This window comes from Solanum pennellii, chromosome 10 (genome assembly GCF_001406875.1).
Source record: "Solanum pennellii chromosome 10, SPENNV200".
Taxonomy (NCBI): Eukaryota; Viridiplantae; Streptophyta; class Magnoliopsida; order Solanales; family Solanaceae; genus Solanum; species Solanum pennellii.
The window spans coordinates 34,509,850-34,521,733 of record NC_028646.1 but is presented as its reverse complement, the minus strand read 5'-3'; the positions used below and the strand labels follow the sequence as shown (position 1 = coordinate 34,521,733).

The window sequence follows — 11,884 nt, the reverse complement described above, 5'->3', positions numbered from 1 at the left end:
AGCAACACACGTAGCCGGACCAAGGTGCGGAGTGAGATTTTCTAGATGCCGGACCAAGGATTTAGAAATACATAACTTATCACTTTGCATGCAAGATACTAGAAATGAATTGTTATAGTTAGAATTATCAAGTTATGAACCTGTGGGGAACACGTAAACCCTAGTTACTTTGATTAATTGATTAAAATCCAACATTCAAAGCTGTTAAGTGTCTCTTTCAATTTAGGTAGTTATTTTCATTCATTTAGAAATAGAAACCCCCCTTTTATTGTTTTACTTTCCAAGGAAGTCATTGACCAAACAATAGTAATAACAGGTTGAAGTTAAGTCTAGACTATTTTCCTCGTGGGAACGATCCCAACCTCACTAGTTGGGTTATTTACTTGACACGACCGCTTTACTTCTTATTTGAGAAGTGAGTTTGAGCGTATCAATAAGCCAATTGTAATGACTGCAAATTGTTAACTTCAACCTGCATGCAAAAATAATTATAAAACGAATTTAGTATTTTTTACAATTTGTACCTATCAAATAACATCTGTTACACTAATAGCACACTTGTTTTCCTTGTTACCAGCATGAAAAAAGATTGTCCAAAGTTCAAATGCAATGTATTATACACGGGATAGATTGGATTGGACTCTATGTGAAAAATAGCATGTGAGCGCCTTTAAGTAAAATGAGTCGTGCATACTATAGAATTAATAGTAGCAGTTTGATGTGTCTTCTGCAACAGAAGTTTGGAAGCCTTTTCCATGGCTAAGAAATATGCTAATCTATTCTTACTTTTCTCGGACCAGAAGTGTGAGTCCTTATGTTTGTACTTGGCTGAATAGATCCAAGTTTTTGAGAAAGATATTGAAACATTGAGGGATGAATGTCTAAAGTTTTATAAAGGATGTCGAAAGTACAAGTAAGTCTCTTCATATTGCTCTTTCTACTTGTCTTCATATTTTATGTTTCACGGAACACTTTATTATTAAATCATTCCCTGTAAAGAGGTATCAACAGAGAAAGAGCACAACAATTGGTTCCAATACGCTCTTTTTCTACATAACAATAGAAATTCTGATAAAGAAAGGTTACTACATTTGAGAAAGCAGAACAAAAATGTGAAACAGAAATCCAAAATAGAACACGAAAACCATGGATATGTGCTTTCAACTTTCATGACCAGATGAGCAGAACATCTAAAGACAATAAAATCTCTGCTGGACCTGAGATAAAAAGCGATTCAAGTTTTGTCAATTTCATTTTTTATACAAATTCGACAAATACACAAAACTTAGAAGGAACTTGACAAGCTAGCTACTAAAATCGAAGTCTAACGACGTCATATTTTTTCATATAAATATTTAAACAGAATTGAGAACATGGGTCAATACAAATCAGGAACCATACAATGATGGCAAATATAACAAATCTTATGATTTAGGTTCAAGATATTTAAAAGATAATCAATCTCACACAGTTAAAAATAAGTCAATCGATCAATGGAAAAGAAAAAATATTGCAAAGGCATATAGAGAGAGATATGAGGACGAACAAGATCGATAAATGCTTAAGCGACTGATCAAGAAATACAAGATGAGATAAATGGTTAGTCATGACAATATAGGACAAAATTTAATATTTTCTATTTTTTTATTATTTATAGTTGATTCTATAGTTTCGGGAAGTCCTCTGGTTGTATAGTGAATTTATAATTAGTATTTACTACTCCATGACATGCAACAACATAGAAAATGTAATCCCATAAGTGGAGTCCAAGAAGGGGGTGGTGTACACGAAGCCTTAAGTTGTTTACGACATGCTAGGTTACAAATATTATCACACAAGCTCGATCCTTCTAGGATGTATATCAACTCTTTAATTTGCATAGGATTTTTATTGTAGTTCATGATTCATGGGATAAGATTGATGGGTATTAAACTGTTGCCTGTGTCTAGCCATCTAAATATTTCTCATCTCTTGGCTCTTGGTTTATAGCAGCAGTCTTTGATGCATTCTGTCTTTCATTAGAACCTGTAAGTCGTAACCAATGAAGCTCTGCCTGATCGCAGGAAACGGAGGTTGCATTACCCCAGAGCCATGGGCGATCTCAAGTCCACGGGAAAGAGGCTAGTTCCTTAAGAAGGTGAAAGAATTGTAATGTAAGTTCGACTACGCCTTTTTAGTTCATCTTTGTTTCCTAGTTGTTTAGCTAAGAAGACCTTCCTTTTTTGGGTTCCATCAACTTATATAACTCTGGTCACCTAGTTTTTTATTAGCATTTATATATTATCAGAAATGTGATAATTTGTATAGCTAGCTTCTATACAAATTTGACCAAAACACAAAACTAAAAAGGAACTTGATAATCTGGCTACTAAAATCAATGTCTAGCGACATCATATTTTTTTCAGATAAACATTTAAACAGAGTTGACAACACGGATCAATACAAATCTGGAACCATACAATCATAGCAAATAACAAATCTTATGATTTAGGTTCAAAATATTTAAAGAGATAATCAATCTCACACAACCAAAAATAAGTTAATTGATCCACGGAAAAGAAAAATATAGTAGAGGCATTTATAGAGAGAGATATGAGGACGAACAAGATGGACATGTGCTTAAGTGACTGATCAAGAAATGCAAAGATGAGGGAAATGGTTAGTCATGACGATGTAGGACACATAAAGTTCCTTCTCTCACTTTTCAATCTAAGGATTCCCACACGAAAGAGGCTAGTCCCTTCAGAAGGTGACAAAATTGTAGTGTCGGCTCGACTACTAAAAACATGTAGTTTTTAGAAGCAAAAACAAAAAAAAAACTACTTCAAAACAGTTTTGCCTATCATGTAGAAGAACCCTAATCATGGAGGAATTGTGAAAGGTATACGGTATAAGGTGTAGTTTGAATTGAATCCATGCCTACCATATAGAAGACCCTCACAGATACCAATAGAGTATAAGCTTTGGTTGTTTGTACATCATCCCGATTATTATCATATCTGTCCAATTGTATTCTCGTTTATAGCACAATCTATCAATATAATTCTGCTTTTATCGTCTTCTGTTAGTTTGTGGTGCTGAATTATTTTCTTTGAGCTAGCTCTTTTGCTGTGTCTTTTATTCTTGTATTGACTTCTTAGTTATTGTTTGTTTTGGATTCAACTGTCCAATTATTTTTGTAGTATGCTTGTATAGTTTTTTAGTTACTATTGATGAAAATATTGATTGCAAAAAATTCACTTACCAGCTCAACTAAACAGAAACAATACACTAAAACAACTGAAAACAGAACAAAAATGCACAAAGTTTGAATCTTTAAACTCAAAATCAACAGAGTAACCCTAATATTAAACCACAAAACAAATTACCAACTCACCAACTACACAGAACTAAACAGTATGAAAATTAAATCCCACATCAAGTCAAATCAAGAACTTAAACCATAATAAGAAAAAGCTCATACCTTTACCAGAAAACCAGAAAAGACCTTTGGGCTTAAAAGGGTCTCTGCAACAATGAATTCAAGAACAAGAACACGTTTTACACACTGCAGATTTGTAGTAAATTAGACGTATAATATTAACTGAATAAATATAAAGATTTAGGGAAAAGAACCTTAATCTAAGCCGTTTGTTTTTGGAGGATCTTAAAGAGTTACACTTACAATAGTCGAGGAGAGAAAATTAAACTATCATAAACCTCAAAATAAATTGGAAGACCAAACTAATATTACATCTGACAAAAGGCAACCAAAATTTACTGCATGTGAAAATTTATGGTTTTTTCATACATGAACAGAGGAAGACAACCAGAAATTTGAATTGGAAGACCAAACTAATACTACATCTGACAAAAGAGAACCAAAAATTACTGCAAATGAAAATACATGGATTTTTCATACATGAAGGAAGAAGACAACCAAAAATTTGAAACCGGAATTCAAAATACAAAACGGAAATCATAATCACCCAAATGGATTAAAATTATAGGGATTACCTAAATCAAACTTAATCACTCAATCAAAAGGATAATTCAACATCAATAACAATTCCAAAAGGAAAAATAAGGGGAATATTCACATACCCAGATCAAATTTGGGAACTTCAACATTGATGAAAAGGAAGATGACGAAAAAAAGTTTCACATACCTAAATCAAATTTGACATATTTACATATCTAAATCAAACTTAATCACCCAACCAAAAGGATAATCCAACATCAATAAGAATCTCAAATGGGAAAATAAAGGAACATTCACACAGCCAAATCAAATTTGGAACTTTAACTTTAAAAAAAGAAAGATGACCGAAAAAAACAAACTTAATTGAAACATGCTAAATCTTACCCGGTAAATGCTGAACTTTGATGTGAAAATAGTGATATTAGTAGAGGGAGAATAGAAGGAAGACATAGAGGAACACATTCACACATTCATATCCGCATTGGAAGACACGTTGCAATAGGAAATTGAAAGGGTCAAAATTGATTAAGCAACAAGATGACACCTAGCCATTAGAGAAAATTAAAAAGACAAATGCCCCTAAACAATGAAGCAAGCATGTTGAACTATCCTTTTCTACTATAGTAGAAAAAAATATAATTATTCTATTTCAATTAATAAAATATGATTAAAAAATGATTTCTTACATTTTTCTTAGTTAAAAGTAATCTCAAACAAAGGAAACAAGTATATGGTTATTTAAAATTAATATTTTTTTCAGGAACCACGTGTTAAAAAATATTTATTTGGGAATAACCATTAATGACCCATTTAATAACAATATGGATATTTTTGGATCAAATTAGTAACAACAAAATATTTTTGAATAAAATATTAATAATAAACCCATTTTTAGACCAAATATAAATAAAAAGTATTTTTATTCACTAAAAAAAGGGTTTAGTGCTAGCCCAAGGATAAGGGTTTTGTAAGAGCTTGAAGTGTATGTTTTTGCTTCTTCTCTCTATCTATACCTATTCTGAACGAATCCTCCATATATTTGTGTTGATTTGAGTTAACTCTAATGCTGAACAATTGTGTTTGCAGATGTTTACATTGCAGCACACTGCATTTCTTTTCCAGGTGCCACGGAGCAGGGTTTCACCTCAACGGCAGTCATTTCTAAGCTCTCCCATTCGTTCCCGTTTTCATTTTCTTCCTAATCAAATGGCGAAAACCACAGATTTCCTAACCTTATTTGAAGAAGAAGAAAACAACAACGATGCTGATGGGGTTGGCGGTAGAGAAGATGATGAGAAGAATTATGACAAAGATCCTGAACTTGCTGATATTCTTGGTACCTGTCTTGATGATCCCGATAAGGCTAAGTCAAGGGTTAGTATATTTTTTGTTAATTTATATTTGTATCAATTGGGATTGTTTTTACTTAGCCCTACTTACTTTGTTATTAGTTGGAGGAGAGATTGAGAAAGAAAAGGAATAAAATTGTACATACAAAGACAGGTTCACCAACACCCATGACAGTCGAATTCAACAAGTAAGTATATTACTGCACTTTCATATAGCAAATACAATCCACAATGCTTTTTCATTACAGGAAACAACTCACCTCTACCTTCTCAATGTATGAGATTGGTTCATAAATTATCAAATTCAGGAGCACTTCGTGCATTTTCTGTCCTGTTATTAAATTGTAATATTTTCATGACACCATGTTCTATTTGTGCCATATGTGTCGTTAAGAACTAGTAAGAAGACAGAGATTTGATATTAGCACTTCATAGGTTGTGCCTGACATTCTTTGGAAGTGCAGTCAGTTCAATTCCAATTGAATTTCAGAGAAGGGTTTCTTATTCAACATTAGATGGCTATAGGCTGGTACATCCCTTTGCTGATATAGCCTGATATTTGAAATTTTGTTTGCCAAGTATAAGAAATGCCTGTTTGAGAGAAAAATCACAAGTTTTATTTTCTTCCCAATGTATATTATATTTACAAGGATAGGGTATTGAACCTTTTCTCGACTCAAAAAGCTTGATCCTTTCTTTTGTGGTGAAAATGCCTGGTCTACAACAAGGACATATTCTTCTTCTAGATTCCACTTTCCCCTCAGCAACTTTGTGTCGGCAATTTAACAGAAAGTGTTAGTTCTAGCAATGTACTGTTCTAATCCGATGTCTTTAATCCTATTATCTCATTAGAGTTACTTTTGCCCACAATCCAGACTGAAGGATAATTATCTGACAAGTATTCTGCACGCCATAGAAAGAGTGTCTTGCTTAATTTACTTTTGCTGGTAGATCCTTTCAGGAGTGGAACTCTTAACAGCTTCTGTTTACTTCTTATTCAGATTTGATTATTCAAACACCTTTATATGGTTTGAGTTCTACAATGCCCCATTGGAGAAGGACATCTCCTTGATTTGTGACGTAAGTGATTTACTCTTTCATAACTCTGGACACATTTGCATATGGATTTTGTTGACTTAGATTTCATCAACTTTATTGCAGACAATTCGGTCTTGGCACATTGTTGGACGTCTTGGTGGATGTAATTCGATGAATATGCAAGTACAGTTTCTCAAATTATGTACTACTTATGTTCTTTTATATGGCGGAAACAAAAAGGCTTAACCTATCATTCTAACATGGGAGTATGCTTACTTGACAAAGTTCAACGGGTAGCTTTCAGGACACACAAGTGTATTATATGTAGTTCCAACCAAAGCTTCTTCCTTGCAGTTGTCCCAATCTCCTTTGGACAAAAGACCAAATTATGATGCTGTTCAGGGGGCAAATGTAACACCTACGACATTCTATAATATTGGAGATGTTGAGATTCAAGATAACGTGGCTCGCATATGGTAAAAACTGAATCTGTTATCCTTAGATATGAAATGATGCTTGTTGCTGCCTATAATCTGACTTTTTCTCACAATAGGGTGGACATTGGGACTAGTGAGCCTTTGCTGTTGGATGTATTGATTAATGCTTTGTCACAGATAAGCTCCGAGTAAGCTTCAGTGCCTTTTTCATTTTGAAGTAGAATCTTTTTCTCCCAACCTCAAGCCATTTTTAGACTCATGATGAATATGCATGGAATGTATCAAGCTATTTTTAGACTCATGATGAATATGCATGGAACATATCAAGCTATTTTTAGACTCATCATGAATATGCCTGGAACGTATATTCTATGCAGACCATTTTTGCCAATCGCTACCTTCTTTTTTTTTATTTCAATTTATCATATATACTAAGGTTGTTTATGTTGTATCCTTGCCATTCTTTTTCGCGTTTCTAATAGTTTGCGGCTACAAGACTCACCCTGAAAATATCTTCTGTACAGTTATGTCGGTATCAAACAAGTAGTATTTGGTGGATCTGAATTTGAGAACTGGAAGGAGAACTTGACATCGGAGGATGCCGGTTACAGTGTTCACAAGATATAGATGACTTATTGAGTCTGAAAGCTTCTGGTTAGAAGATGAAACACAGCATAGGAGGTAAAGGGCTCTAAGAAGTGGCATTTGGCAACGCAAAAGCAACTACAGATCGGGTTTTACCACTCGGGCTTTCAAGCTGCTAATACCAGTGTCAGTGTATTGGGCAAAAGCAGTATTAATGAAAAGCTGCAAGTTGTCCATACCATAGAAATGTATGTTTGTTTACTTACTATCTTTGGTTTCAGATGGAAAGAAAATTGTGTAGAGTGAGGAAGAAGAGCTTAATAAATTCGGATTCCATACAAGGTAGTGAGTTATTCTAAGTGGTATGAGACAACCACTTCGCAAAAGGGTTTCATTTCTATGGTGAGTTGTGCCCTGCATCCATGAAATCTCCTGTCACCATTTCTCAGTAGCCATGTATTGGTCAACTCGGAGATTCAAGTGTAAAACAAGTTGGTGATATAATGTATCACAACATTCTACTTTGACAACATATTGCACGCTACGTATCTGTTTGTGTCAATCAAGGTCAACTCAAAAGAGTAGGAATTTACGTTGATCAAATGTATATTGTATTTAATAAGAAATCATGATTAGAAATTTACTTTGAGCAACGCTCGGCATTTTCTATCCTATCATAGAGGGGGTTAAACATGCTCTCCTTCCTTTTTGTATTGCTCCAAAAGTCCAAACCTTCACCTAGATAGGGGGCAGAAATGTATAAATTTGTTCCTTTTTTTTCAGACTTAAATACTCCATATTAATTGTATGGTTATGTTATGATTATGTTATTATGTTTAATTGAACACGTGATATTTATTTATTTATTAGTCTACGTAAAACTTTTGCGCAGCCCAAAAGGGCCTGACCCTTTCATGACCCAACACAAAACCAAGGTAAATCACATAACTATGAGTTTTTAATACCAAAATCAGTTAAACTATCTTCTCTAAAACAAAAACTATAAATGCCGGAAATTGATGTTACAAATCCATTGAATTTTGTGTGGATGTTTCTTTGAATATACACCTAACGTAATGTCCCATTGAATGTACATTTAATTAACTTCTAATTAACTTCTAACGTATTTTTTTTTTTAACATTGTAAACGGATGAATTTTACCTCCTATAAAAGGATATCCTTTCACCTTTAAGAAATACAATTGAAGAGATCAAAGAATACTCTATACATCTACTTAATATTTTTATTTATCTTACCTTCTTGTTTATTATTGTTGTGTTTGACTTTTATTTTACAACAGGTTATTAGCACGAGTCTCTAACTAACTGAGACCTACTTAATTCGAAATTAATTCCTAAAAGTTAATCAACTTTCTTTTAGAGTCAGGTATACATTTATGTGTTTATAACATATCTAATAGTAATTGCATAAATCTTTGATCTGTATTTTTATTACTGCACATATAATTTGCTTTAGGTATTATTATGATACTTTACTAGGCATAATAGTCAATACGTTTCAAGTTTATATTGTTATGTCATTTATGCTACTAATTTATAACTCTAAATTTAATACTAAGCAGTATGATAGCATGATAGTTAGAATACTCGTAAGTATTTTCTTGTCATACATTTTGTGTGTCATAAAAAATATGATATTGTATTAAATACAACTTAAAATTATTACTAAACTTTGATATTAATTGAAACTAGTAAATAAATACTTAAAACAAGTAGAAAATATATTTAACTCTTACTGTTTCAATGCTTGATGAGTTTTTTTTGTCCTAACATTAATGTTCATGCATATAATGTATTTTATAATTGTCCTTTACTTTATTATTTAAAGTATTAATTTTCATTTATAATAAACAAACCAACATCATAATATTAACTCAAAATTATTTTATGATAGTTTTCATCATGTCGAATTATTCAAAGCTTGAATTTGTGGCACTTGACATTTCTGGAAAGAATTATTTGTAATGGGTACTTGATACTGAAATTCACCTTACCGCTAAGGCTCTTGGTGATAGTATAATCGAAGAAAATACGACATCAAGTCAGGATAAAGCAAAAACTATGATTTTCCTTCGTCATCATCTTGATGAAAGCCTGCAGGTTGAATACCTCAGTGAAAGATACACTTGAATTGTGGATAGGTTTGAAAGGCAGGTATGACCATCGCAAGGCAACAATTTTGCCAAAGGCTCGTTATGAGTGGATGCACTTACGATTTCAAGATTATAAAATCGTAATTGAGTATAACTCTGATGTATTTAGAATTACTTCCCAATTAAAATTATGTGGGGAAGTTATAAAAGATGAGGACATGTTGGAAAAGACACTAACTACTAACCATGTCTCCAATATGATATTACAACTGCAATACAGTGAAAAAGGTTTTAAAAAATACTGTAAATTAATCTCATGCCTTCCAGTAACATAATGACCTTTTAATGAAAAATCATGAAGCCCGTTCCGTTGGAAGTGCTCCATTACCTGAGGCACACGAGGTTGAAGCACACGACCAATTTGAAATAAGACAAAATAATCGAGGCCATGATAATGTGCGCGGGCGTGAAAAACCCAAAAGACGATATAATAATCGTCGAGGTGGTGTCATAACAAAAGGGAGAACAATATAGGTTCTCAAAATAATCCTTCAAAAGAAAAGGACGATCACTGTCATCCTTGTGGCCTTAAAGGTCACGGAAAAATGAATGTCGGGCACCTGAGTATTTTGTCAGACTATATCAGAATTCCTTTAAAAAGAAAGAAAATAAAGGTGGTGCATCATCTTCTAATGTACGGGTAGAGTCACATTTGACTCTCAAAGATGATGTTCAGGCAAAATCTTCTCCAAAATATGATGAGAATGTTGAGGCAAACTTAACATTGAAAGATGATGCTTTTAATGGGATCAATGATATTACTCATCTGAAAGCTGAGAAGTTCTTTGGGGATCACAACTGAGATTGATAATTGAGATATGAAATGAATAATGTTTCTATGTATCTTTAATGTCTTAATTAAAGTTTATGTACTTAAGATATTCTTTTGTTAAATTCTATACTTCTTATTATGTATTTTTATTCTTATGAAGAAAAATAAAATTTTTCAGTTTTCAGTTGGATCCAAGATGAGTAGTGGAGATATGTATCTTCTGGACAGTGCCACAACTCATACGATACTAAGAGAAAGAAATATTTCTCTCATTTGGTATTGAAAAAGGCATATGTTACGAATCGCCACCATTTTAGCCCAAAAACAAAAAAAATCGAGCCTGTTGTAAAGAGAATGATCCCAGACACAAGTTTCGAGGAAAACACCTAAGGTCCCTTCTGGACCTCAAGATACCTATTCTGATGGACTGGTTCCATCAGAATCTTCCCTCTTTTTCTTTCCAACCGTCAAAATTTTGGTATCCTGTCGGAATATTTCTAACCAATCTTCCTTTCCCCTCCAATTCCTCTATACAGAGTTAGTTTTGTTTGTTTTCCTACCTCACTACTACAATGATTATTGGGGAGAATATGAATAGGACTTACTTCAATGCTGGATCCAAATCTATTAACATCACGAGATGGACAACGAACGCCTCAGTCTGGTATGAATGGGTCGAGAGAAGCCTTAGACTAATGAGAAGGACAGAAATGAGCAACAACACTATGGAATGGATTTGCTTCACCTTGAAGGAAGCTTCGAAGGACCAAGAGAACTTAATCAGGAGATGAAAAATGTCGGTTAAAGGGGCAGACCATTCTAGTACCAGGAAAAGAAATGAATACAGAAGATATATGGGCATTCTTTCTTTAAATTAGGGGGGGGGGGAGAAGATCACTATTGATTATTCCAAAGACAACATGGAATGCTGGTTGGTGTGACTTTGCTCATAAAATTGAAGAGTTTATTAAATGCCCAAAGAAACAGAATGTGGCAGGTCCACCCAGGTTAACTGATGTCAGCTACCCTTATGCTAAGGCAGTTAAAGACAGTAAATGGTATCTAAAGAAAACGGGAGAAACAGAGGTTAGAAGAGATGATGGGGTAATATAAATTTTTATTAAACCAAGATTTGAAGAGACAGGTATGCTAAAGAGATGTCTGGTTGGGGGCTTGGAAGATAAGAGCAAAGAGGTACCTACATTGAGTGAGATCAGGAGATGGTCCTCAAGCACCTGGCAAAACACCTTTGGGGTAAATATCTACGAGATAAATAATAGAAGATTTCTGTTCGAATTCCTCAATAGGTTCAGCGGACTAGATCGTACAACATTAATGGTACTGGCAGAACAACAAACTCAATATCAAATGGTGGAGCTCTACAGAAGGGTGTACATCAATCTCTAAAAGTTCAAAGGAAACCTGAATTAGAGTTGTTGGAATACCACTACTGTTGTGGTTGCACAAAATTTTCCAGGAAATTGGAGAAGTGTGTGGGAGATGATTGGCTACGGAGGAGAAATAAAGCTCGAGAACCACATGAAGTGGGCCAGAATTCTGATCGCAAA

General features: G+C 33.8%; 1 protein-coding gene and 1 long non-coding RNA gene across 4 annotated transcripts; one reads left to right on the top strand and one right to left on the bottom strand.

The window, feature by feature from the left end:
• Positions 1-941: 941 nt before the first annotated feature.
• On the bottom strand, positions 942-4,384 carry LOC114074502. Of its 3 annotated transcripts, none has more exons than XR_003574932.1 (3): positions 4,346-4,384; positions 3,464-3,507; positions 942-1,217 (listed from the first exon to the last, which is right to left on the bottom strand). It is a non-coding gene; the product is annotated as an uncharacterized LOC114074502 (long non-coding RNA). The 3 variants fall into 3 exon arrangements; XR_003574931.1 differs by lacking the exon at positions 4,346-4,384 and adding an exon at positions 4,084-4,332; XR_003574930.1 differs by lacking the exon at positions 4,346-4,384 and adding an exon at positions 4,149-4,330.
• A 526-nt stretch (positions 4,385-4,910) lies between these two features.
• LOC107032001 lies at positions 4,911-8,156 on the top strand. The gene is made up of 8 exons (XM_027912033.1): positions 4,911-4,941; positions 5,048-5,335; positions 5,413-5,498; positions 6,312-6,390; positions 6,472-6,531; positions 6,703-6,824; positions 6,902-6,973; positions 7,310-8,156. The coding sequence occupies exons 2-8, from the start codon at positions 5,048-5,050 to the stop codon at positions 7,410-7,412; spliced, it is 810 nt and encodes a 269-aa protein (XP_027767834.1). The 5' UTR covers positions 4,911-4,941; the 3' UTR covers positions 7,413-8,156.
• Positions 8,157-11,884: the final 3,728 nt, after the last annotated feature.